This window comes from Paroedura picta, chromosome 1 (genome assembly GCF_049243985.1).
Source record: "Paroedura picta isolate Pp20150507F chromosome 1, Ppicta_v3.0, whole genome shotgun sequence".
Classification (NCBI taxonomy): domain Eukaryota; kingdom Metazoa; phylum Chordata; class Lepidosauria; order Squamata; family Gekkonidae; genus Paroedura; species Paroedura picta.
This window is the reverse complement of record NC_135369.1, coordinates 13,837,788-13,865,487: the sequence shown is the minus strand read 5'-3', so window position 1 is coordinate 13,865,487 and position 27,700 is coordinate 13,837,788. Positions and strand designations below refer to the sequence as shown.

At 52.0% G+C, this 27,700-nt stretch overlaps 1 protein-coding gene and 1 non-coding gene across 3 annotated transcripts; both read left to right on the top strand.

Moving 5' to 3' along the window:
- Positions 1-3,191: 3,191 nt before the first annotated feature.
- On the top strand, positions 3,192-23,412 carry PKLR (pyruvate kinase L/R). Of its 2 annotated transcripts, none has more exons than XM_077322567.1 (11): positions 3,192-3,350; positions 5,956-6,117; positions 8,624-8,715; positions 10,842-10,973; positions 15,138-15,324; positions 17,325-17,595; positions 18,418-18,568; positions 19,570-19,722; positions 20,957-21,123; positions 22,263-22,444; positions 23,196-23,412. In XM_077322567.1, exons 2-11 carry the CDS (start codon positions 5,964-5,966, stop codon positions 23,300-23,302), a joined length of 1,596 nt encoding a protein of 531 aa, XP_077178682.1. In that variant the 5' UTR covers positions 3,192-3,350; positions 5,956-5,963; the 3' UTR covers positions 23,303-23,412. The 2 variants fall into 2 exon arrangements, with proteins under 2 accessions (XP_077178682.1, XP_077178671.1); XM_077322556.1 differs by lacking the exon at positions 3,192-3,350 and adding an exon at positions 5,706-5,770.
- TRNAG-GCC (transfer RNA glycine (anticodon GCC)) lies at positions 16,814-16,882 on the top strand. Its single transcript has one exon. It is a non-coding gene; the product is annotated as a tRNA-Gly (tRNA).
- Positions 23,413-27,700: the final 4,288 nt, after the last annotated feature.

Here is a 27,700-nt window from a genome sequence, read left to right as displayed (position 1 = left end):
AATTCTGTCTGGGGGACACAGTGGGAATCGATCAACTTGCTCCACTGATGAGACTTCACGGAGCGACAGTCTCATTCAAGACACCTGAACACTGCTGGGCCGGAAGATTCCTCCTGACCCCACCCAAGCAAATTCATGGTTTTGGCATTCTGGTGGCTGCACTACCATGGCGCTGTGCCACACTGACCCCTTGTGGCTGAGTTTGCAAATGCTTTCTTGTTCAGACAGGTCCCCAGAAATAAATATGAAGAGCTGTGGAGCTGAGAGTCCTTTAACCTTCTCTTCCCCAAAACAAGGAGGAACAGAGGTTCTGGAAGAGTCCTCAAATTAAGCCCCTTGGTGAAAAGGAAGTGTGCCTCAACACCCCTGGATTCTCTCACTTTCCTCCTATTTATTTACTCATTTAGACCCCATTACATGCAGGTAACCGGTGAGGAGGGGGGTGCCAGGAGGGGCCAATTAGAGTCAAGATGCCAAAGTAACTGAGCATTAAATATACCCAAGACTGGATAAAGGTGTCATTAATGTCCTGCCTCACAGGGTTGCTGTTGTGGGCAAGTAGCCAAAATTTATAATGGAAACATTCTGTCTGGAGCAGGGGTGCTCTGTCTTCTTGTTGCTTGGGGGGTCACCGTGGAAGGGCTTCCAGAATTCTGGCCCTGCTGGTGGACCTCCTGATGACCCCTCGGTTTTAACCACTGAGGGACCCAGAGTGTTGGACTGGATGGGCCATTGGCCTGATCCAACAGGGCTTCTCTTATGTCTTATATCTGGGGCAGTGACGCTCTGTCTTCTTGGTGCTTGGGGAAAACAGTGGGAGGGCTTCTGGAGTTCCGGCCCCGCTGGTGGACCTCCTGATGGTCCCTGGGTTTCGGCCCCAGTGTGACACAGAGTGTTGGTCTGGATGGGCCGTCGGCCTGATCCAGCATGGCTTCTCTTATGTTCTTACGTTTTTATAAAGTGGAGGAAAGGAGAATGATGTATTTAGGGGGATGAAGGCATGGCATAAATAAAGTAAATAAATAAATACAAGAAATGTTGGAGAATCCAGAATTTTCTGTGTTATCAGGCGCGGAACCATGGGTGACATCATTCACTCAGAGAAGCTTCTACCCAGAATTAATTTTTTTTTGGCTTTAAAGGTATCTCTGGACTCAAACTTTGCTCTAATGCTGCAGGCCAATGCAGCTGCCCACCTGAATCTATTTTCTCTCATACGCTGGCAACAGCATGAATCTCCCAGGCTAGCAGTTGAAAGCTAGCAGCATGAATCTCCCAGGCTAGCAGCATGAATCTCCCAGGCTAGCAGTGCCAATTGGCCAGCTGCACACTGTAGAGTTCTTTCGGAAGTGGCTGTGGCTTGGTGGCTTGGGTTGCCAACTCTGGGCTTGGAAATACCTAGAGACTTGTTGGTGGAACAGGGAGAGGGGAGTTTGGGGAGGGACCTCAGCAGGGAATTCAGCTGCTAGGCTAAATTTTTACAACAACCTTGTGCGGTAGGGTTGTTGTCATTTTTTTTTGTGTAGTGGTGAAAAGTGGCGGCCTCTAATCTGTACAGCCAGATTTGATTCCCTGACAAAATCAGAGTCCAGGAGCACCTTTAAGACCAACAAAGATTTATTCAAGGCGTGAGCTTTCGAGTGCAAGCACTCGAAAGCTCACACCTTGAATAAATCTTTGTTGGTCTTAAAGGTGCTCCTGGACTCTGATTTTGTTGTGATAATTCAGACCAACATGGCTACCCACTTGAATTGATTCCCTGAGTTACTCTTTGTCCTTTCTTCTGGTAAATGCTGCAACCAATGCCTTTTAACGTTTAAATTTTAACTCAATTCGATTGTTTAGGCTTTAAATCAAAAAGACATAAGTGATTTTTCAAAGTCCTCTTCTCTCTCTCTCTCTCTCTCTCTCTCTCTCTCTCTCTCTCTCTCTCTCTCTCTCTCTCTCTCTCTCTCTCTCTGTTTTGTTTAAAGCAGTCCTTGACTCCAGCAGCTTTATCTGTCTGCTTTCACGGCTATCTCCGTTCAGTTGCGTCCGGTGTGTTTCCTCTAGGCAACGGAACAAGATAATTTACGATCGCCGTGAGATATCTTCCCAGCTTTCTTTTCAGCATATCCCCCGGAGTTTCTCAGCTGACTCCATGAAAGCTTTTCAGCAATTGTTCTCAGTGATCAACTATGGGAAAGAAAGAAAAAAAAGTTCAGATTCGTATTCATGCAAGGCGCAGCGGCTAAGAGCATCGGACCAGTATCTGGAAGGCCAAGGTTCGAATCCCTACTCATCCCACGGAAGCTGGCTGGGGGGGACCTTGGGCCCACTGTGATCTCTCAGCCAGACCTACCTTGCAGGGCTGTTGTGAGGAAAAAATGGAGAATGATCTAAGTCACTTTGGGTCCCAGTTATCATAGGCCTGGTGCAGCACAACCCGGAGCTCTGAGAATTATCTGGCAGCTAGGCAAAGGACGTTTGGAGGCAGAATGAAGAAGAAGAGTTGGTTTTCATAACCTGTCATTCACTACCTGAAGGTGTCTCAAAGCAGCTTTCAATCGTCTTCCCTTCCTTCTCCCCACAACAGACACCTCGTGAGGGAGGTGGAGCTGAGAGAGCTCTGAGAGAACTATTCTATGAGAACAGCCCTGTGACTAGCCCAAGGTCAGCCGGTTGGCTGCAGGTGGAGGAGCGGGAAATCAAATCTGGCTGTACAGATCAGAGGTCCCCACTTTTCACCATGACACAAAACAACAACAACCCTACCTTACAAGGTTGTTGTAAAACAAAATAAGGTCATCATATGCGCTGGGTAGGGCTGCCAGCTTTGGGTTAGGAACTACCAGGAGACTTGGGGGATGGAGCTGGGGAGGATGGTATTTGGGGCAGGGGGGGACCTCAGGGCGGGGGTGCATGCCTCTAATGCAGCCCCTTTCTCCAGGAAAACTGATCTCTTGTCACTTGGAGATGAGTGATAATTCCAGGGGATCCCCAGGTCCCGCCTGGAGGCTGGCATCCCCAGCAGTGGGGAGAAAAGTGAAGTGTAAATCTCGAAAAAAGCCAGATGAGGGATGAAAAAAAGAGAGAGCAAGACGGATTCCCTGCTTTCTAAAGCCAGGGGAACAGGAGGTTTTGCCTCTGCCGGAGGCACTGAGAATCTTTGGGGAACGTCAGCCACAATGAGGCAGGAATGTGAGGCCAGCGTGGGGAACCAGGGAGCGGAAGGGAAGGGTGCGGCCCTTAGCCCTGAGCGGTGGCTGAACGGGGCTGGCCCAGGGCCCGTCTGCGCCACAGCCTCGCCCCTCGCTTCCTGGAGCCGCCCAGGCCAGAAAAAGCAGCGAAGGGAGCCCAGCAGAAAGAAGGTGGGTGGATGATGGGGGACCCTCTGCCCCCACTGAGCCCGGGGCACTGTGGCAAGGGGGGTGTTTCCTGGGGGGGGAGGCAGGAGGGGACAGCGGCTGGCTACAGTGTCAGGAGGAGAGACCAGCCGCCCGACTAGCCGCCCTCGGCCTGCCCTCGCACAGGCGAATCTGCCTCGATGAAGAGAACGCAGAAGGAGGAAGAGGGAAAATGGTTCAGGGAGAAAAGCTGACCGCTCTCATGCCGGATTTTCTGGGCACGCCACCAGTCTGGGCTCACATTCCAGAGAGCCAGCGTAGTTAAGAGCGGCAGCTTCCAATCTGGCAAACCGGGTTTGATTCCCCGCTCCTCCACATGCAGCCAGCTAGGTGACCTTGGGCTAGTCACAGTCCTGTTAGAGCTGTTCTCACAGAGCAGTTCTGTCAGGGCTCCCTCAGCCTCACCTACCTCCCAGGGTGTCTGTTGTGGGGAGAGGAAGGGAAGGCGGTGGTCAGCCGCTTTGAGACTCCTTCGGGCAGTGAAAAGCGGGGGATTGAACCCAACTCTTCTTCTTCATCCCGATTGTAGGATGTCAGCTCTTGTTTCCCTGTTTGTCCTTGTTTCTTCAGTCGTCTCCCCTCCTGTCAAAGGGTAGATCTGCAAGCTCTTCAGATGCAGCCTCACAGCCACGGCTAGTTCGAACTTGTCAGACCTGAAAAGCTAAGCAGGAGCAGCCATGATTAGAACATGTATGGGAGACCTTCAGAGACGTCCCTGATCTCGGTGCAGGGTTGCTGTTCCTGTCTCCCCCCCCCCGGCTAGGTCCCCCCCCCCACTCAGGCAAGAGCAAACCACATCCAAATTTCTCTTGCCTGGCTACTAGGATCTCCTGGTTATGCAACACATATGCCATACCAAAGAAAAAGGAAAATCTCACGACACCCCTGTGAGGTAGGTTGGGCTGAGAGACACACAGAGAGAGAAGTTGACCCCAGATCGCCCAGCAAGTTCCATAGCAGCACTGAACCTGGGTCCTAGCCTAAACCCTCCACCCTAAAAACAGGAATCATAATAATATTGAAAACCAAGTTTAAAAGGATTGGGACACACCTGTAGATTTGGGTGGTAGAGCCAGGGATGTGCAGGATTTGGGGCAGGGAGGGAGCTCAATGGAGTATAATACTATGGGGTCCGCCTTGCATTGCAGCCCCGTTTCCCAGGGAAACTGTTCACTGTCACCAGGAGAGGAACTGTAAAACCAGGGGATCCCCAGGTCCCACTAGAAGACGGGCATCCCTAGTCCCTGGGTAGAATAGTCAGTTTGGTGTAGTGGTTAAGAACGGTGGCTTCTAATCTGGCAATCTGGGTTCGATTCCCAGCTCCTCCACATGCAACCAGCTGGGCGACCTTAGACTAGTCACAGCCCTGATATTGCTGTTCTCACAGAGCAGCAACGTTAGGGCTCTCTCAACCCCACTGACCTTGGTTGTGGGGAGAGGAAGGGAAGGAGATTGTAAGCAGGGCATTAAAGCAATTCTTCCTCTTCCTCTTCCTCTTCCTCTTCCTCTTCCTCTTCCTCTTCCTCTTCTTCCAGAGCCAGTTTGGTGTAGTGGTTAGGAGTGCAGACTTCCAATCTGGCGAGCCGGGTTCGATTCTGCACTCCCCCACATGCAGCCAGCTGGGTGACCTTGGGCTCGCCACGGCACTGATAAATCTGTTCTGACCGAGCAGGAATATCAGGGCTCTCTCAGGGTGTCTGTTGTGGGGAGAGGAATGGGAAGGCGACTGTAAGCCACTTTGAGCCTCCTTCGGGTAGAGAAAAGCGGCATATAAGAACCAACTCTTCTTCTTCTTCTTCTTCTTCTTCTTCTTCTTCTTCTTCTTCTTCTTCTTCTTCTTCTTCTTCTTCTTCTTCTTCTTCTTCTTCTTCTTCTTCTTCTTCTTCTTCTTCTTCTTCTTCTTCTTCTTCTTCTTCTTCTTCTTCTTCTTCTGGAATTATAGCTGATCTCCAGACGACAGAGATCAGTTCCCCTAAAGAAAATGGCTGCCATGAACGGATGGACTCCCTTGCATTATATTCCACTGAAGTCCCCCATGGCCCCAAATCCTACAAATTCCTGGTTTGGCCCCCAAAATCTCCAGGGATTTCCCCACCCAGAGCTGGTCACCCTACCAAGCGGCCTCCGGCCCAGCGTGACGCGTGTCCATCAAAACCGTAGAGATCTGGGCAATCTTCAGGCGTGACCCTCGCTCCGCCAGCCACGGCCTCGTGCGACAGCCCCAGAGCGTTTCCAGGCAGATGTCGTGTGGCATTAGAATCCAGCTGGTAACTTTTTAACCCAGCAGAGAGGCCGGGCAAGGCCCAGCCCTGGGGCCAGAGTCCATCTGAGCCACAGTCACTGCTGGAGAGCAACTCTGGGAAACAGGAGTGGCAGGATGGAAAGTGCGTTACCGCATGGCGCACGCTGCAGGGACCGGGTGGTGGGCTGGGCATCTGGGGAAGGGGAGGGAGCCCACGCTCCGGTCATGAGCTGGTGCCGGGATTCCTCGGTGCCGAGCACAGGCACCGTGCCGTAACTGCGGCAGAGCTGTGTCTGACCCCTAACAGTGCTCCTTTTGTTTCCCCAGCGGACGACATGGCTGCCCTCACCCAGGAGCTGGGCACGGCCTTCTTCCAGAGGCAGCAGCTGCCGGCCTCCATGGCCGACACCTTCCTGGAGCACTTGTGCCTTCTGGACATCGACTCGGAGCCCATCATGGCCCGCAGCACCGGCATCGTCTGCACCATCGGTCAGTCCCTGGGCAGGTGGGCCGGGGTGGGGAGAAGGGGGGGGGGCTGAGGCCATGCTGCCCCTTGTCGATCCTGTAGTGAACAGCTGAGAGAGGACGGGGCCAGGGAACCAGCCCTCCTATTTCCTCACCATGTGTCCTACGGCAGGGGTAGTCAACCTGTGGTCCTCCAGATGTTCATGGACTACAATTCTCATGAGCCCCTGCCAGCAAACGCTGGCAGGGGCTCATGGGAATTGTAGTCCATGAACATCTGGAGGACCACAGGTTGACTACCCCTGTGCTACGGAATGACTGCTTTTAAAGGGCCATGGGGGTGCATGGTGGAGAAAGGGGGCCTTTGCCAGGGTCAGGGACAGTTCTAGGACCTGGGTGGCCCTGGGAAGTCATTGCCGGCCACGGCTTCCCTTGCATCTTCCCTTGTCCCCCTCCACCTGCCGTATGCCCGCCCGTCTGGGCCTTCCTGTCCCGGTGTGCACAGCTGGGTGTGTGGCTGCTATGGCTCCCCAGGAGTGCCCCCACCCACATGCCCTTCCTTTGTGACTCTGGACAGCTGAGTGCACGGGCACAGGCAGCTGGCAGAGGAGGGGTGCTGGGATCTTTGGGGAATAGAGCGGCGCTTGCCCCATCCTAGAAACGTGATGCTTCAAAAAGGATGTGGACAAAATGGAGAGGGGGCAGAGGAGAGTGACGAGGGTGATCCAGGGCCTGGGGACCAATCTCTGTGAGGGAAGGCTGAGAGTCTTGGGAATGTCCAGCCTGGAGAAGAGGAGGCTGAGAGGGGACAGGATGGCTCTCTTGAAAGATCTGAAAGGCTGTTCCTTGGAGGAGGGCAGGGAAAGGTTCCTGTTGGCAGCAGAGGAGAGGACCCAAAGGAATGGGTTTAAAGTACATGGAGAACAGTACCGGCTAAATATCAGGAAAAAGAGTTTCACAGTCCTACTAGTTCAGCAGTGAGATGGGCTGTTTAAGGAGGGGGTGTGCTCCCCCCTCACTGGCAGTCTTCAAGCAGCAGCTGGACAGAAGCTGATCCTGGATGCTTTAGGATTGAGCAGGGGGAGGGAGGCTATGCCTGTGGACACATGGAGACCTGAGGCTTGGGAGCTGAAACTGGAATCCTCAACCCTTGCTAGGGATTCACCAGTCCTGGGGTTTTAGCCAATCATTGGACAGACTTTATGGGCCAATCACAGGCCTCTGATAACAGCTAATGGAGTGTCTTTGCAAGAGGCTCCAAAATGTATAGAAATTCAACAGTTCTGGCTCTTGGACTTCAATGTTTTCTTGTTCCAATAAAGTTACGGGTTGTTTGGAGCAGAGTCTCGCTGAACCCATGGATTTAATAGGGTTAGGCGGCAGGTATGACTCTGTGATTCTATGATTCTATAATGAGAGCAGAAAATAAATTGTCCAAGAAGTATATTGCGGAAAAGGGGAATTTAACATTTAAGGAGATCTGGTTCCCAGTCAGCTTGCAGTCCAAAGGGGGGAGGGAGAGAGAGAGAGAGAGAGAGAGAGAGAGAGAGAGAGGGGGAGGGAGGGAGACAGAGAGAGAGACAGTGAAAGGCAGACAGAGAGACAGAGAAGTCTAAAGAATATGTTCCATATCGCAAATGGCCAGCTTGTCCAGCATCATGTGTGCAAGAGTATGAGAGTCCTGCAGAGACATATGTTGCCATGGAAGGCCATGTGAAGAGAGGGAGTCAAAGGGCAGCTCCCAGGTGAAGACAATGAGAGGCCTCCCATCCAAGGAGAGAATAACTGGACACACTTAGAGTGGTCTCGTGCCCTCCGGTGTCCAGGCATGCTGCCAAGAGGTGTGAGGGTGGAGGTCAGTGACAGTGAGCTTCACCAGAAATCTTGGGCCCTGTCAACCACCCCACTTCAGGGGTCATTGACGAAGGCCCATGTTCAGGCATCAGGTTCCTAGAATCCTAGAGTTGGAAGGAGCCCTACAGTCCATCTGGTCCCACCCCCTGCTCAATGCAGGATCAGCCTCAAGCATCCAGGAGAAGCATCTGTCCAGCCGCTGCCTGAAGGGTGGGGACATGAGTAGGGGACGTCCAAGGAAGACTGCAAACCACCTCTGCTTCTCACCGGCCTTGAGAACCTTTTCCCACCAAGGATCTGATGACGGTGGAATGGGGCCAACCAGGCCAGCCAAGAAGTTCCACCTGTACCTTGTGGCCAAGAGCCACTGATGAACCTCTGCTCCAGATGTTTCTCCAGTTCCCTCCTGGAGCTGTCTATGCTTGTCACCGCCACGACGTCTTGCAGCAGGGAATTCCACATGTTCATAACCCTTTGGCTGAAGAAGTCCTTCCTTCGATCTGTTCTAAGCCTCCCGCTCCTTAATTTCCTGGTTCTTGTGTTGAGAGAAAGGGGGAAAAAGTACTTTGTTCTGTACTTTCTCTATCTCGTGCCTCGTTTTGTCAACCGGCCTCCCTGGCTCAGTCCTAGGAAGATCATGAGAGATGTACGGATTTGCTTCTGAACCCCGCTGCAGGTCCTGCTTCCCGTTCGGTGGAAAGGCTGCGGGAGATGATCAAAGCTGGGATGAACATCGCGAGGTTGAATTTCTCGCACGGCTCCCACGAGGTACAGAGAGGCATCTTGGGAGACAAGGGGACTTGAGGGCTGGTGGAAGTCTCTTTCTCCTGGGGCTCCTGTGAATAATGGACAAACGGGAATGGGCGGTGACTTCACGGTGGAGCATGCAGAAGATTTCAGGTTCAATCCCCGGGATCTCCTGCTGATGAATCTCGGAGATCCTTGCCGGAGAGCCACTCTCCACTAGAAGCTTAGCTGGGAAGGACGCTTTTGAATGAGGAGGGTCTCAGGTCCAATCCCTGGAATCTCCAGGTACACGATCACAGGTGGTGAATGTTAGGAAAGCCCCGTCTTCACCTGAGAGCCACTGCTGGTCCCAGGAAGTCACGTTGAGCTAAATGGACCAGTGATCTGGCTTGTTATGAAACCGCTTCCTGTATTCAGTTCTTGTATGGAACGAGGTCATTGCTTAGAGACAGAGCATTTGCTTTGCATGTAGGAAGTCCCAGCTTCAAGTTCTGGCATCACTACCCAAATAAACTCTGGTATGGAGGTGGTAATGCTCTGTCTGAGACCTTTAATACTGAGCTAAATGGACTTGGGCTGTCTGATTGTATAAAACAGCTTCATATGTTCATAGGAACGGATGGAGAATTTTGACGGCACAGTCACTAGCCAATCTGACCTTCCTTGCGCTCCACTGTTGGGATTTGTCAGACCTGAGCATTGGTGCGTTGGTTCACAGCTGCCAACCTCCAGGTGGGATACAACAAACAAATACTGGGGTCCACAGTGAATGGAAAGCTCCAGCGAGAAAGGGGCTGTGTGAATAGTGGCTCTTAAGCCTCAGTGAATAATGCTGCCAAAAGAGCAAATCATTATATATAAACCACCATTAAGACAATCGTAAGTAATAACCAGACCATATTATAAATTTTCAGGCAAAAGTCCAGTTGCTTAGGTCTAATTAATGTCTAAGGGAGGATGTGATAGTCCCCCGTTTCTCAGGGTGACTTCTACAGTAGGACTAAATTTTGCACTTTTGGAAGCATTTTTATTGAGGCTTAAAAGGTAAAGGTATCCCCTGTGCAAGCACTGAGTCATGTCTGACCCTTGGGGTGACGCCCTCCAGCGTCTTCATGGCAGACTCAATACGGGGTGGTTTGCCAGTGCCTTTCCCAGTCATTACTGTTTACTCCCCAGCAAGCTGGGTACTCATTTGACCGACCTCGGAAGGATGGAAGGCTGAATCAACCTTGAGCCGGCTGCTGGGATCGAACCAGCTTCATGGGCAGACAGTTTCAGACTGCATGTCTGCTGCCTTACCACCCTTCACCACAAGAGGCTCTCTATTGATGCTTAAGAGCCCTTATGACATAGCCTCCAGGTAGGGCCTGGAAATCTCCTGCTCTTTTAACTGATCTCCAGACCATAGAGATCATAGAGATCAGTTTCCCTGGAGAAAAGGGCTGCTTTGTAGTAGAAGAGCTGGTTATTTATACCCTGCTTTTCACTCCTCGAAGGAATCCCAAACATCTTTCCCTTCCTCTCCCCTGTGAAGTAGGTGGGGCTGAGAGAGCTCTGAGAGAACTGCTCTGTGAGAACAGAACTATCAGGACTGTGAATCCCCAAGGTCACCCAGCTGGCTGCATGTGAAAAACCAAGCCCGGATCTTCAGATCAGAATCCGCCACTCATATCTGCTACATCATGCTATCTTTGCCAGCTGGGTGTAGTGGTTAGGAGTGCAGACTTCTAATCTGGCGAGCCAAGTTTGATTCCCTGCTCCCCCACATGCAGCCATTTGGGTGACCTTGGGCTCGCCACGGCACTGAGCAGAAATATTAGGGCTCTCTCAGCCTCTCCTCCCTCACAGGGTGTCTGTTATGGGGAGAGGAAAGGGAAGGCACTTTGGGACTCCTTTGGGTAGTTAAAAGCGGCATATAAGGGTGGGCCCCATATCATTGTGTCCTGCTGAAGTGGCTTCCCTCTTCACATCTCCAGGAATTTCCTTAGCCAGAGCTGCCAAACCCGAGCTCCCCAGTGAATCCTGGGCAGGAGTCTAAGAGGGTTTCTCATCTGGAGACCCCCTTTTTCCTGCTCCCCTAAACTTAGAGGGGTAAGATTAGGGAAAGTGACCTATGTATGAATGCAAACTGCTTGTCTCTGTTTCAGTACCATGCAGGCTCCATTGACAACATCCGGGCAGCCACCAAAGGATTTGCCTCCAACCCCGTGTTCTACCGGCCTGTGGCCATCGCACTGGATACCAAAGGCCCGGAGATCCGCACTGGCCTGATCAGAGGGGTAAGATGGGGGGAAAGAAGAAGAAAAAGACAAAGAAGAGTTGGTTTTGTATACCCTGCTTCCCCCTACCCGAAGGAGTCTCAAAGCAGCTTAGAATCACCTTCCCTTCCTCTCCCCACAACAGATACCCTGCAAGGTAGGTGGTGCTGAGAGAGCTCTGAGGGAACTGCTCTGTGAGAACAGGACTGTGACGAGCCCAAGGTCGCCCAACTGGCTGCATGTGGAGTAGTGGGGAATCAAATCTGGCTCCCCAGATTAGAGGCCGCTGCTCTTAACTGCTGCACCAAGCTGGCTTAACCGCTGTGTCAAGCACCTGCGTAAAGAGATGCAATATATCTAAAAGTGCTGATATACTTTTCCCCCCTGGGAGGAAGTTGAAATTTCATAAACACTGAAATCCGGTACTGACTTAAATGCAAGACTAGTTTCTTTCCCAACTATGCCATCCAAAACGAGAGGATGCCTCACATTTGCATGCAAGTGACAGTTATGTGAGCATGCGCATTAAATCCCACGAATCCACTTCTGAATCAGTCCTCCAAAATGTCCTTTGCAAACTGAGGGCTGTGGCTTCCTCGATTCAGTTACACCATCTCATGCCAGGTTTTCTTCGCTGGCTCCAGACTGGGGACCGAATCAGACTCAAGGCCTTAGTTCTAACCTTTAAATCAGACTTTAGCAACTTTTTTTTGCCATTGAGAAACCCCTGAAACATTCCCCAGGCTTTGAGAAATCCCCAGAAGTGGCACCATCATGCAGAATAGGGTTGGGAAGCAGAGCTGTGGACACGCCCACCCGGGGCCCCTCCCCTTCCCACCCCCTCTAGGCCCATCATTGGCCATTGGGGGGGCGGGTTCATGGAACTCTGGTTTACAAAGCTTGTTTTAGATCACGGGTAGTCAAACTGCGGCCCTCCAGATGTCCATGGACTACAATTCCCAGGAGCCCCCTGCCAGCGAACGCTGGCAGGGGGCTCCTGGGAATTGTAGTCCATGGACATCTGGAGGGCCGCAGTTTGACTACCCCTGTTTTAGATTCTCGGGTGTCAGGTAGCTACTGGCTCCTGCAATGAATTGCTTGACCACAGGGACTTGTTCTGAAGTTACTTGACTCATCCCCCCACCTTTCTGTTCCCTTGCTCTGGGCCATCTGGTTCCCTGTCATGCCCTCGGTTGTTTTGGCTGCTTCCTTCCCGCCAGGAGGTGTTAGCTGTCAACAGAGAGCCAGCATGGTGTGGTGGTTAAGAACCGCAGCTTCTAATCCATCAAACTGGGTTTCATTTCCTGCTCCTCCACATGTAGCCAGCTGGTTGACCTTGAGCTAGTCACAGTCCTGATAGTGCTGTTCTGAGCAAGCAGTCCTGTCAGAGCTCTCTCAGCCTCACCTGTCTCACTGAGTGTCTGTTGTGGGGAGAGTAAGGGGAAGCAATTGTAAACTACTTTGAGACTCTTTCAGGTAGTGAAAAGTGGGGTATAAAAACCAACTCTTCTTTTTCTTTGGATGATAAGGGCCATCTGTGGGAACCTGAATTATTTACAGATGGGAGGGGGTGGATTTGCCTCCATAATGGCTTTTTGTTTCCTATTGCCTTTGTCTCCGGCAACACAGGAGTCCTATGGTGCTGTTTGTACTCTACTGCATAAACTACTGAGTTTTCTATTCAGAACTCTACTCTGAGCTTGTCTTTTCTGGAAGGCATGCTGCAGAACATGACATCAGGATAATTCAGGCTGTATTTCATCTAGAGTTTGATCTACTGTTATGTCTAGTATGTTGGTGTGTATTTCTTGGATGCTTTAGGATGCATAGGGCTGATCCTGCGTTGAGCAGGGGGTTGGACTAGATGGCCTGTTTGGCCCCTTCCAGCTCTTTGATTCTATGATTCTCTGATATAACATTTTCAAGAGGCCTGTCATTCAATCAGGGTTGGTCTTCATTTCTAATAAATACCAAATATGTGATATTTTCTTATCACCCCTAAGCTAACCTGGCTGCTTTAACTATATAAAATGTATCAGTCATATAAATCGTGGGCTCACCTAAAGACAAGAAGGGCTGGAAAGCAATTGCATATAAACTTGTAATATCTTAGTTTTTGTTGGGCAACAAAAGTGCGTCTAGTCAAGGCTATGGTCTTCCCAGTTGCAATGTATGGCTGTGAAAGTTGGACCATAAGGAAGGCCGAGCGTCAAAGAATTGAGGCTTTTGAACTCTGGTGCTGGAGAAGACTCTTGCGAGTCCCTTGGACTGCAAGGCGAACAAACCGGTCAGTCCTAGAGGAGATCAGCCCTGACTGCTCCTTAGAAGGCCAGATCCTGAAGATGAAAATCAAATACTTTGGCCACCTCATGAGAAGGAAGGACTCCCTGGAGAAGAGCCTAATGCTGGGAGCGATCGAGGACAAAAGAAGAAGGGGACGACAGAGAATGAGGTGGCTGGATGGAGTCACTGAAGCAGTCAGTGCAAACTTAAATGGACTCTGGGGAATGGTAGGGGACAGGAAGGCCTGGAGGATCATTGTCCAGGGGGCCGCGATGGGTCAGATACAACTTCATAACTAACAACAATCTTAGGGCCAGCAACAGGGCAGGGAGGCCGAGGACTTCCCCTCATAAGGACACAGGAGAGCCCTGCTGGGTCAGACCAGGGAGGGTCCCTCCAGTCCAGCCTCCTGCCTCACACAGGGGCCAGCCAGTCCCTCTGCAGGGCCAGCAACAGGGCAGGGAGGCCGAGGCCTTCCCCTCCTAAGGACACAGGAGAGCCCTGCTGGGTCAGACCAGGGAGGGTCCCTCCAGTCCAGCCTCCTGCCTCACGCAGGGGCCAGCCAGTCCCTCTGCAGGGCCAGCAACAGGGCAGGGAGGCCGAGGCCTTCCCCTCATAAGGACACAGGAGAGCCCTGCTGGGTCAGACCAGGGAGGGTCCCTCCAGTCCAGCCTCCTGCCTCACGCAGGGGCCAGCCAGTCCCTCTGCAGGGCCAGCAACAGGGCAGGGAGGCCGAGGACTTCCCCTCATAAGGACACAGGAGAGCCCTGCTGGGTCAGACCAGGGAGGGTCCCTCCAGTCCAGCCTCCTGCCTCACGCAGGGGCCAGCCAGTCCCTCTGCAGGGCCAGCAACAGGGCAGGGAGGCCGAGGCCTTCCCCTCATAAGGACACAGGAGAGCCCTGCTGGGTCAGGCCAGGGAGGGTCCCTCCAGTCCAGCCTCCTGCCTCACCCAGGGGCCAGCCAGTCCCTCTGCAGGGCCAGCAACAGGGCAGGGAGGCCGAGGCCTTCCCCTCATAAGGACACAGGAGAGCCCTGCTGGGTCAGACCAGGGAGGGTCCCTCCAGTCCAGCCTCCTGCCTCACCCAGGGGCCAGCCAGTCCCTCTGCAGGGCCAGCAACAGGGCAGGGAGGCCGAGGCCTTCCCCTCATAAGGACACAGGAGAGCCCTGCTGGGTCAGACCAGGGAGGGTCCCTCCAGTCCAGCCTCCTGCCTCACGCAGGGGCCAGCCAGTCCCTCTGCAGGGCCAGCAACAGGGCAGGGAGGCCGAGGCCTTCCCCTCATAAGGACACAGGAGAGCCCTGCTGGGTCAGGCCAGGGAGGGTCCCTCCAGTCCAGCCTCCTGCCTCACCCAGGGGCCAGCCAGTCCCTCTGCAGGGCCAGCAACAGGGCAGGGAGGCCGAGGCCTTCCCCTCATAAGGACACAGGAGAGCCCTGCTGGGTCAGACCAGGGAGGGTCCCTCCAGTCCAGCCTCCTGCCTCACCCAGGGGCCAGCCAGTCCCTCTGCAGGGCCAGCAACAGGGCAGGGAGGCCGAGGCCTTCCCCTCATAAGGACACAGGAGAGCCCTGCTGGGTCAGACCAGGGAGGGTCCCTCCAGTCCAGCCTCCTGCCAGAAACTGAGGGCCCGAAACTGAGGCCTTCTCCTGATGCTGCCTCCTGGCTCTGGGATTCCTAGGTTTAGTGCCTTGGAATGTGGAGGTTCCCCTCCTCCACTATGACTAGTAGCCATTGACCGACTCATCCTCCATGAATCTGCCTAATCCTCTTCGGTTCCTGTGTTTGTTCCGGTGGGCATCTCTATCTCCTCTTCCATATTTTAATCACTCTGTGTAAAGTCGTCCTTCCTTTGTTTATTCCTGACGATAGGAAACAGTTGCTCACATTTTGAACTCGCATCTACAGGGAGAAGACAAGGAAGTGGAGCTGATCAAGGGATCCCAGCTGATCGTCACCACAGACCCGGCACTCCGAGAATGCTGCGACCAGCACACGGTCTGGGTGGATTATGCCAACCTGCCCAAGGTGGTCAAGGTTGGCGGACGGATCTTCATTGACGATGGACTCATCTCCTTAATGATCAAGGAAATCCGTAGGTATCTTTTCCCTCTTCCTGGAACAGAGTCCCTTGTTGCCATCTGCTCTCAAGGACTGGGAGGGAAGGGGGCATGGTATAGCCTAACCTGAGCCAATTCCGCACTCATAGGATAATGCACTTTCAATGTGCTTTGGCAGCTGGATTTTCCTGTGCGGAACAGGAAAATCTACTTCTGAAGTGCATTGAAAGTGCATTATCTGTTGTGTGCAGACTAGGCCCTGGTCACATCCTGAGAGCTAAGCAGCATTGCTGCTTGGACGGGAGACCACCAAGGAGGTCTCTGCAGAGAAAGGCAATGGCCAACCACCTCTGCTTCTCCCTTGCTTTGGAAGCCCTTTTCTGGGGTTGTTAAATATTGGATGTGAAGCAGGGTGGATACTTGGATGGGAAGGCCATGGCCAATCACCTCTGCTTCTCCCTTGCCTTGGAAGCTCCTTGCTGGAGTTGTTATATGGTGGAAGCTAAGCAGGGTCAATGCTTGGATGAGGGACCACCAAGGAAGACTCTGCAGAGGAAGGCCATGGGCTTCTCACTGGCCTTGGAAGCCCCTTGCTGGAGTTGTCATATGGTGGAAGCTAAGTAGGGTCAGTTCTTGGATGTGATGACCCTACAGTGGAAGGCAACAGCAAACAAGCTCTGCTTCTAACTTGCCTTGAAATCCCAGTGCTGTGTTTTCCGTAGGTTAGTTGTAATTGGATGGCACTGATCTACGTGCCAGAAACTTCCTTGTTTCCAATCCTTCTGTAAACCAGTTTTTCCTGCTGGTCAAGTCTACCATCCCTTGACACTTCAGTACCTTGGTCAGCACCCCTGTTTAAATCCCCCCCCCCCCTTCCAGCCAACATCTCTCAACTGTGACAATCATTCTAGATGGGTAACTGCATTGGTCTATATCAGACACCCTTTTGAAGCAAGTGGGGCTGAGAGAGCTCTCAGAGAACTGGGACTGGCCCAAGGTCACCCAGCTGGCTGCATGGAGAGGAGTGGGGAATCCAAACCAGTTTTCCAGATTAGAGGCCACCGCTCTTAACCACTAGACCAAGTTGCCCCTCCACACCCCACATCTCAATGTTACTCTGATTTTTGGGCAACCAGGCTAGGATCATAAAATCCCGGCTGGTAAGGAAAGTCTCCCCATTCAGTTGCTTGATGGTTCCTTGGGTTGTCTCTGGCCTGCATTCCTCTCCTTTTGGCTTAACAATTTCTAAAAACGGGGCCAAAAAAAAGGAATGAAAGGAATGACACATTCCCTGCCAACAAGGTCTACAGAATAATAGAATCATAGAGTTGGAAGAGTCCTCCAGGGTCATCTAGTCCAACCTTCTGCAGAATGCAGGAAATTCACAACTAAAAATAAAAAGAATTATAGCCATGGACTTGTCATGGCCTTCCTCATTGCTGGACATGTCACCTCATTGATGGACATGTCACTCTCTAGCTTCATCCCCAAAATGTATAGATACCAATCCCAGTGCAGGCAGAGGCTGTGGCTCAGTGGTAGAACCTCTGCTTGCCATGCAGAAGGTCCCAGGTTCAATCCCTGGCATCTCCAATGGAAAAGGCAGTAGGTGATGTGAAAAGCTTCTGTCTGAGATTTTGGACAGCTGCTGCCAGTCTGAGCAGACATTACTGGCCTCTAGGCTGTGACTCAGTGATACTGCTAACGTTTTGTGTGCAGAAAGTGCCAGGTTCAATCCCCAATACCTCCAGCTAAAAAAGGACCATGGAGATATGAAAGACCTCTGCCTGAGACCTTGGAGAGCTGAGTAACCACGGTTTCTCAACCATGGTAGCGAGGTACCATCCAGCACTACAAAAGCCTCTCGATGGTACTGCGGCATGGGTTTTTTTTTAAAGGCGGTTTTATGGCAACAGCCCGGGGAAACTCTCAGGGAACGGGTGAAACTCGGGTCAGGGACTGGGGTACATGACTCCATCCTGCCCGCCTTCTGCACTTACATCCCTCTCTTCCCGTTCTCCTTCCCAAATGCTAGGCCCCGACGGCTGCAAGGTAGAAGTGGAGAACGGCGGGATCCTCTGCAGCCGCAAAGGGGTCAACCTGCCCGGTGCCCAAGTGGACCTGCCGGCGGTGTCCGAGCGGGACCTGAAGGACCTGCAGTTCGGCCTGAAGCACGGTGTCGACATCGTCTTCGCCTCCTTTATCCGCAAGGCTAGCGACGTGGCGGCGGTCCGCCAGGTGCTCGGAGAGGGGGGCCGCGGCATCAAGGTCATCAGCAAGATCGAAAACCACGAGGGGGTCAAAAAGTAACAGCCCCCTTCTCTTTCACTCAGGGAATGGGGTGGTGGAGAGGGGCCTTTCCTGTCCCCCTTCTAGGGCTATTTTGATATCTTTTGACATTCCACTCACTCCCACCCAAAGATCCAGTGAGGGAGGAGCCATGGTGCAGTGGTAGCACCGTTTAGCATTAAGAAGGTCCCAGGTTCAAGCCCCGGCATCTCCAGTTGGAAGATCTGGCAGGAGGTGATGTGAAAGCCAATGGCCCGGTTTAGAGTAAAGCAGCTCCATGCGTTCATCTGAGGACCATCTCAAGCTCCTCAATGGGAGGGAGGGATGGAAAGGTGCAGGTCCTTTTCACCGCCCTGATTTCATGGAACTTTGTTTCTTGGACTTAGAAGTATCACACAGTAGCCAAAACCCAGGTACCTTCAGGAGGTCCACCAGCAGGGCCCAAACTCCAGAAGCCCTCCCACTCTTGCCCCCCCCCTATGCACCAAGAACATAAGAGAAGCCATGTTGGATCAGGGCAATGACCCCTTCAGTCCAACACAGTGGCCAAGACCCAGGGGCCATCAGGAGGTTCACTAGCGGGGCCAGAACTCCAGAAACTCTTCGACTGTGGCTCCCCCAAGCACCAGAATATTGATCATCACTGCCCCAGACATAAGAATGTCAGAGAGGCCATGCTGGATTGAGCCAATGGTCCATCCAGCCCAACACTCTGTGTCCCACAGTGGCCAAGACCCAGGTGCCATTAGGAGGTCCACCAGCGGAGCCAGGGTAGGATCCACCCCCATTGCCTGTCCCTTCTATTTGGCCTGTTAGCACCTCTTATTTCTTCCTATCAGCTTTGATGAAATCCTGAAGGCCAGCGATGGCATCATGGTGGCCCGAGGTGACCTGGGCATTGAGATCCCTGGAGAGAAGGTTTTCCTTGCTCAGAAGATGATGATCGGCCGCTGTAACCGTGCTGGGAAACCAGTCATATGTGCCACCCAGGTAAGCTCCTGGAGGTGCCCTGATCTGGAACCTGCTTCATGACCTTACAGGCAAGAAGCATCCAAGGTTATCCAATGGAAGGGAGAATAGCTTGGACTGCTTCTTCTGTTGCATGTAAAAACAGCCCTGATGGATGAGACCAGGAGTCCATCAGGTCCAGCCTCCTGCCTCACACAGGGGCCAGCCAGTCCCTCTGGAGAGCCAGCAACAGGGCAGGGAGGCCGAGGCCCCTCATTAAGAACCTTAGAAGAGCCCTGCTGGGTCAGACTGGTGGTCCATCTAATCATAGAATCATAGAATCATAGAATCATAGAATCATAGAATCATAGAATCATAGAGTTGGAAGGGGCCACACAGGCCATCTAGTCCAACCCCCTGCTCAACGCAGGATCATAGAATCGTAGAATCATAGAGTTGGAAGGGGCCACACAGGCCATCTAATCCAACCCCCTACTCAACGCAGGATCATAGAATCATAGAATCATAGCATCATAGAGTTGGAAGGGGCCACACAGGCCATCTAGTCCAACCCCCTGCTCAACGCAGGATCAGCCCTAAGCATCCTAAAGCATTCAAGAAAAGTGTGTATCCAACCTTTGCTTGAAGACTGCCAGTGAGGGGGAGCTCACCACCTCCTTAGGCAGCCCATTCCACTGCTGAACTACTCTGACTGTGAAAATCCAGCATCCCATCTAATCCAGCATCCCATCTCACAGACAGGCCATCCACAAAAGCTCCTTCCCTGCCTCACATTTTATTAGTCCTCACAGCCCTGCTGGACTCTTACTGGATGTATCTGAAGAGGTGAGCAGTGGCTCCCGAAAGCTCCTCCCCTGCCATCAATTTCCTTAGTCTCGCAGTTGCTGCTGGACTTTGGCTCTTTTCTCCTGCTCCTGGCAGCCTAACACAGTGACCCTCCTCAATCTTTCCAGAAGTAAAGCCTTCTGCTTTAGCAAGAGCCTTCAGTCAGGATCCTTCTCCCGTTCCTCCTGTTCCTGCAGATGCTTGAGAGCATGGTAAAAAAGCCCCGGCCAACGAGGGCAGAAGTCAGCGATGTGGCCAACGCCGTCCTCGATGGAGCCGACTGTATCATGCTGTCGGGGGAGACGGCCAAGGGCGCCTACCCTGTGGAGGCCGTGCAGATGCAGCATGCGGTGTGTATCAAGGGCAGAGTCTGCACTTACTTTGTTTATTCCATTGTCAATCCTGTTGAATACAGATCGATTTGAACTTGAGTCTTCCTCCCCCCCCCCCATTGAAACAGGAAAGTCTTCTGCATGTGGTTAGGGAGGCAAATGGAGACTCTTACTTTGTTTTCTTGAAGGTGGGGGAGGATCGAAGAAGTCAGAGGAGGGAGGAAAAAATCCTTTCTTTTCTTAAAGGGGGGGGGGAGAGAATCGAAGAAGGCAGAAAAAAAATCCAAGACAGACAGAAGTTGAGAGAAATTAGGAGCTTTTCCTTTAAGACAAGTTTGTCACATGACCACTGTGGCCAATCATGGGTTCTCTACCACGGAGGAGAGCCCAGATTCAAAATAATGCGATTTTAAAATATATTGAGCATTAAACGCACTCGAAGATATCGCACAATAAAGGTAGGGTCACTCTGGATCAATCCTTCTTGCTGCAGAAGGAAAATTTAAATCGCCTCAAATCCAAACGGAAATCGCATTCTGTGTAGACGGCAGGGACTGAATCGACCTGGGATTGGAATAAAAACTCTGTGCAGTTTACACCAAGATCTCCACTGGAAATAGATCTCATATCCCAAATGTCGCAAAAGCTATCCTGGCTGCCATAATAAGTTTTAAAAGAGCAACCTGAAACTTTTTGGTATGGCTTGTGGCCTTCATGGGACACGTAAGCCATGACCTCATTTTAGCTGATATTGTTTCCCAGTATCCCTTTGCCCATGGACTCAACCACTGAGTCATCAGAGACAAAGAAGAAGAATTTCTCATTACCCACTCCCTCCACACATAGGGGTGCCAACCTCTGGGTGGGACCTGGAGATCTCCTGGAATTACAAGTCATCTCCAGATGACAGAGAACAATCTCCCTGGAGAAAGCGGCTGCTCTGGAGCATGGGCTCTCTAGTATAATTATTATTATTATTATTATTATTATTATTATTATTATTATTATTATTATTATTATTATTTAATTTCTAGACCGCCCTTCTCCCAATAGGTCTCAGGGCGGTTTACAACATAAATAGTTAAAACACAATAAAATCCCCATAAAAACCCCAATTAAAAGTTACATATAACATATATATAACCTGTTGAGGTCCCCACTGGCTCTATCCCATAATATCAAGGAATTTCCTGACCTGTTGCTGGCACCCCTGTCTCTCCCGGATGTTATTTGACAAACCTCTGCTCCACAGATTGCCCGGGAAGCCGAAGCTGCCATGTTCCACCACCAGCTCTTTCAGGAGCTACGCCGCCTGACCCCACTGACCCAAGACCCCACGGAGGTGACGGCTATCGGGGCTGTGGAAGCCTCCTTCAAGTGCTGCGCGGCCGCCATCATTGTCCTCACGACATCTGGCAGGTAAGGAAGGGGGCTGCTCCGAAAGCTGAGAGACGCCCCTTTGCCAGTCTGCCTGTGAAGCGGCCCTCCTGGGAGACACGACCCTTGTGAATTGTGCCGCCACAATCGTGCTGTGGCGGAGTTTGAACAGGCAGAGGGAGCTGAGCACCGGGTTGCAAAAAGAAGAAAAGAGTTTTATTTAGAAAGAGAGAGCTAACCATCTAACACAGTCTTTCTTTACTTTTTTGCCACCTCTGAAACACCCTTCAGGCTTTGAGAAACCCTAGAAGTGGTGCGATCAATTGCCCCTCCCCACACCCTCCAGGCCTGGACATTTTGAGAGCGGGAAGGGGGTTTGACATGACCATATATGATCATAAAGGTAAAGGTAAAGGTATCCCCTGTGCAAGCACCGAGTCATGTCTGACCCTTGGGGTGACGCCCTCCAGCGTTTTCATGGCAGACTCAATACAGGGTGGTTTGCCAGTGCCTTCCCCAGTCACTACCGTTTACCCCCCAGCAAGCTGGGTACTCGTTTTACCGACCTCGGAAGGATGGAAGGCTGAGTCAACCTTGAGCCGGCTGCTGGGATCGAACTCCCAGCCTCATGGGCAGAGCTTTCAGACTGCATATCTGCTGCCTTACCACTCTGCGCCCCAAGAGGCTCATATATGATCATAGCAACTTTAAAATATATTAAATATTATTATGATGATTATTATGATGATTATGATGATGATTATTATAGGATTTCTTTCCGCCGCTCCCCTGAGGCTCGCGGCGGGTAACAACATGTAAAAACCCCATAAAACCCCTAGTACATAAAACACATAAAAACAATCCCCAGCCCACCCAGCCCACCCCACCTGATGGCGGTGGACCACTGCTGATCACTGCTGATGTAGAGGGGGGGGATCACTGGGAGGGGGTCACTGCTGATGTAGAGGGGGGGGGTGATCTTAAAAGGGGAGGCGCTGGCCTCAACCATAAGCCTGGCGTGAGAGCTCCATTTTGCAGGCCCTGCGGAAGGATGGCAAATCCCGCAGGGCCCGCTGCTCCTCTGGGAGCTCATTCCACCAGGCGGGGGCCAGAACCGAAAAGGCCCTTCCCCTGGTCGATTAACTCCCCCTCTCACCCTGATTTTTCTCCCCCCGACCCAGATCCGCACAGCTGCTGTCTCGCTACCGGCCCCGTGCCCTAATCATGGCCGTGACCCGCAATGAGCAGGTGGCCCGCCAGGTGCACCTACACCGTGGCGTCTTTCCGGTCCTCTGGCGTGAAGCGAAACAGGAAGTTTGGGCAGACGACGTCGACCGCCGTGTGCAGTTTGCCATTGAGATAGGTGAGTTGCTGGGCTGTCAGCATTCTGGTGATGCCCTGGTTTCGTTAACTGTGGCAGGAATGACGGGCAGCAGTTCAACAGGTAGAGTCCTAACAATCTGGCAGCAACTCTGACTCTCTCCTCATCTGGGCCATGTAAATCCAGATCGGGTGCCTTGAGATGCTTCCGAAATTCTCCTCATCGTTACGGCTTTATACCCCGCTGAGCTTCCTCCCCTCCCCAAAACATGCCTTCCCCAGACTCTGCCTCCAAAATCTCCATGAATTTCCCAACCCACAGCTGGCAATCCTAAAGAAGTGAGGTTGGTCTAATCAGGCCTTCAAAGCATTCCCTGAGCACCCGAATAAGTTGGAGAGGGCATGTTTGCCCCTAGGTGGTTAATGATGATGATGATGATGGGTTTTATGGGGTTTTATGAATTTTTAGCATGAGGGATGTGATTTATTTTATTGGGGTTTGTTTTTGCTTTAGCATAGTGGTCAAGAGAGACGGCCTCTAATCTGGAGAGCTGGGTTTGATTCCCCACTCCTCCACATGAAGCCAGCTGGGTGACCTTGGGCTCGTCACAGTCCTGTTAGAGCTGCTCTCACTGAGCAGTTCTGTAAGAGCTCTCTCAGCCCCACCTACCTCACAGGATGTCTGTTATGGGGAGAGAAAAGGAAGGTGACTATAAGCCACTGAGACCCCTTCAGGTAGTGAAAAGCGGGGTAGACAAAATTAATCTTCTTTTTCTATTTTACTGTATTCACAGGTCGGGTGCGTGGGTTCCTGCAGTCCGAGGATGTGGTCATTGTGGTGACCGGATGGAGACCCGGGGCCGGCTACACCAACATCATGAGGGTCCAGCAGGTCCCATGAAGGCCGTTAAGTGTCCGATATCTGTAACTCTGCATGCAAAAGCCCCCCAAACTGTATCGAGAGATTGTGTCTGTGTGTACCCAAGGCCATTAAAAGTTTTTTTTGCTGCATTTTTGTCATCTGATTTCATCGCTGCTGTCCAAGATTTTGCAAGTGGTTGCCATGGGCAACAGGAGAAAGCGAGAAAGGCTTCAGCGGACCGACGTAGGCCGAAGTGGCCCTAAAGGCGTAGGATTTGGGATGTCGTATTCCTCCACGATTTTGACTCACCTCCCCCAGTGTTGAAATTCATACTGTAAGCCCCCTATGGCAGGGATCTGAGCTGTCAACGAGGCAGTGCTATTTCACCAGCCGGAAAAATTACGCTGTCAGGTTTTGCTTCAGTAAATGGACATTGTTCGCTGCATTCCCCCATCCAAAGAGGAAAGGGGCTAACACACAGCATCGTTCTGTTGTTGCCAATCTCCTGCCTTTTTAGTAGGGCTGCCAGCTCGGAGTTGGGAAATGCATTGGGATTTTGGGTGTGGAGCCAGAGGAGGGCGGAGTTTGTGGAGAGGAGGAGCTTCAGTGGAGTCCCATGACACAGAGTCCTCCCTCTTGAGCAGCCATTTTCTCCAGGGGATCTGATCTCTGTCTTCCACCACCACCTGGAAATAATCAACCCTAGTTTTTAGAGTTTTTAGTTTAAACCTGCCCTGGAAAATATTTGGAGGTGGAGAAAAAGGAGGATACTTTTTCCAGATAGAACAGCTGAAATTTGTCCCCAGCCAGAAATGAGTTCACATCTGTTGGTTGTATAGGGGTAGTCAAACTGCGGCCCTCCAGATGTCCATGGACAACAATTCCCAGAAGCCCCTGCCAGCATTCGCTGGCAGGGGCTTCTGGGAATTGTTGTCCATGGACATCTGGAGGGCCGCAGTTTGACTACCCCTGGTATAGATCAATATGTAACAGATTACCTTTGTTATTTACTCTCATGTCAAGAAAGCTTCTGGAGTTCTGGTCCCACTGGTGGACCTCCTGATGGCAACCAGCTGTTTGTATTCCCAAGGCAGCAGTATAGTAAGAGCTACTAGTAGTATGTCCCTTCATTTGGATGAGTAGAAGAAGAGTTGGCTTTTATACCCTGGTTTTTCCTGCCCGAAGGAGTCCCAAAGCGGCTTACAATCACCTTCCCTTCTTCTCCCCACAACAGACACCCTGTGGGGAAGGGAGGGCTGAGAGAGCTCTGACAGGAGTGCTCAGTCAGAACAGCACTATCAGGACTGTGAGTAGCCCAAGGTCACCTGGTTGGCTGCATGTGGAGGAGAACAGAGGGAATCAAACCTGACTTGCCAGATTAGAAACTACCACTCTTAACCACTATATCAGCCTGGCTGCCAGCTCTGGGTCAGGAAATTCCTGGAGACTGAGGGGGTGCTGCCTGGGGCTGGTGGGGTTCGTCTCCCTCCGGAACAGCCATTTTCTCCAGGGGAACTGACTTCCATCATCCGGTGGTCATTTGTCATTCCAGGAGGTCTCCAGGCCCCACCTGGAGTTTGGCAAAGCTGTGGGGGTGCTGGCTAGACCTCGCACCCAGGCCTTTCTCCGCGTTGACAGTTACCATGGTGACAGGGTGATGTCACGCCGGGCCTAGGTGCCACATCGCCTGATCCTATTTTGTGGTTTCTCCCCTTCCACAAAGGCTTCATTTCCCCCTATAAGGGAGACTCCGGTGCTATCTCTGAAAAACCCCAGGAGTCCCCCCTTCCCTTTTCCCTCCCTCGGTTGATTGCCAATCTCTCCTGATCTGCCATGATCGCATAATCCCAGCTAAAGCCTCTTTAATCAATCTCAGAAGTGTGGCCATTAATCCGTCTCTCCCGGCAGGGGTAGTCAAACTGCGGCCCTCCAGATGTCCGTGGACTACAATTCCCAGGAGCCCCTGCCAGCGAATGCTGGCAGGGGCTCCTGGGAATTGTAGTCCACGGACATCTGGAGGGCCACAGTTTGACTACCCCTGAGCTAGGGAATGTCCCTATTGTCTGTCTCGGGTGAGGTCGATACGAAAACAGAAGAAAACCGGGCTGCCTCCAACGACAGAGGTCCTCAGCACCCTGTCTGCAAAGCAACTGTTTTGATTTTGTTTTTTACTGGCATGACCAGTAAATAAAGATAGACTCCTCCTGTACGTGGAGGCTCTGCTTAGCTTCATGGCCAGTATGGCTGATCTTTTGGGCATCTCAGAAGCAGAGATGCCCCGAAGATCTGTCTGAACCAGCAAAGTTCTTCTTGAATCTCTTGACATGGGGATTTCACTGACTTCTTGTGTCCAGCAATGGTTGATTCATACCATTCTCCTTAACATTCTTGTGAAGAAATGCCTCCCTTGCTATTTCAAAAGGACACTGTTCCCCCCCCCCCCCGTGCTGTGGAGAGAAGGGAGGGGTGGGTAATCCCTTGCTCATCTCCCCTTTCAAAAATTAATTGGCCTAACCAGAAAGCAGGAACCTGGATTGGGGAGGGGGACAGTTCCTTCTTCCCAGAATTCCTAGGAGAGGGGCTTCCAGTTTGGTGTAGTGGTTAGGAGTGCGGACTTCTAGTGTGGCATGCCGGGTTCGATTCTGCACTCCCCCACATGCAACCAGCTGGGTGACCTTGGGCTCGCCACGGCACTGATAAAACTGTTCTGACCGAGCAGGAATATCAGGGTTCTCTCAGCCTCATCCACCTCACAGGGTGCCTGTTGTGGGGAGAGGAAAGGGAAGGCAACTGTAAGCTGCTTTGAGCATTCTTCAGGTAGAGAAAAGCGGCATATAAGAACCAACTCTTCTTCTTCCTGGGGGAGGGTACAGAAAGATATTTCTATGGCTGACCATAGTTGGAAGGTCTCTTTTCGCCTGCTGACCATCAAGGAAGGAACCTGCGCTTGGGAGGAGAGGTGAGTAGTCATCTTGGACATATGGACAATGAAACTTTGGGTATTCCTTAAGCAAAGGTAAGGTAAAGGTATCCCCTGTGCAAGCACCGAGTCATGTCTGACCCGTGGGGTGACACCCTCTAGCGTTTTCATGGCAGACTCAACACTGGGTGGTTTGCCATTCCCTTCCCCAGTAATTACCGTTTACCCCCCAGCAAGCTGGGTACTCATTTTACCAACCTCGGAAGGATGGAAGGCTGAGTCAGCCTTGAGCCGGCTGCTGGGACTGAACTCCCAGCCTCATGGGCAAAGCTTTCAGAGGGCTACCTTACCACTCTGCACCACAAGAGGCTCTTTAAGCAAAGGTACCTGCCCTGTATTTAGCATCGGATAGGGTGTGTTTTAGCAGAGGGATAGAAAGATTGCATTCCACCCAGTTTCTTTTTCCTCTTTTGCTTAACTTGCTGTGCTAATAAAAATATTTCATAAATTGGATGGGAGCCATGGTTCTTGGATCCACGTTATACCTTGGAAACGCTAGCCCAGTGTAAGGAGAAGACCCCAAGGAGGGTACCGTTGCAGTAACTTGGCCCCACAGCGCTCACGTCCTGGTGTGAAAGAGGCAGGTGTGAAAGGAGCAGCTAGGAGTCTTGTTTTTCCCGGCTGCATCCCTGTACTTTAACCAGGTGGTGGCAGTGATGTTACTGAGGGAGTCCATTCTGCTGCCCACCTGGAGTTGGCACCCAGCCAGAACAGGGGGTGGGCAAGGCAGAAGGACCTGCAAGCAAAAGTGGGCCAGTTCTGTCACAGTTCTCAAATAGTTTCTTCAGGTCATGCAAGGGCCCAATTAAACATAGCAGTGCTACCTCTTGTGGCAAAGAGTGGTAAGCAGCAGAAATGCCGTCTGAAGCGATGCCCATGAGGTTGGGAGTTCGATCCCAGCAGCCAGCTCGAGGTTGACTCAGCCTTCCATCCTTCCGAGGTCGGTAAAATGAGTGCCCAGCTTGCTGGAGGGTAAAAGGGTAATGACTGGGGAAGGCACTGGCAAACCACCCCGTATTGAGTCTGCCATGAAAACGCTAGAGGGTGCCACCCCAAGGGTCAGACATGACTCGGTGCTTGCACAGGGGATGCCTTTACCTTTACAACAGGGTATAGAGGCCTGGCCTTCCCCTGATCTTGCCTCCTGGCTTTGGGAACCAGAGGTTCAGTGCCTCTGAATCTGGAGGTTGCCGTCATTAGAATGCCTCTAGTTTTAATCCTTGGGTGGAGCTCCTGAAGGATTAGGTGTAACTGAGCCATAGACTCCTGAGCTTTCTCAAACGTCTAAAACGCTCAGCTCATGTTGCGCTAGACCAGGGATTCCCAACCAGGGGCCTTTGATCCTGGGGGTCCGCTGCCTTTCCCTTCCAGCCTTAATGGACTCGGCCACAAGCTACGGAACTGGCCACTTCCATTGCTTCCCTTTCCTGCTCCCGAACATGAGTGTGTTCTCTTGT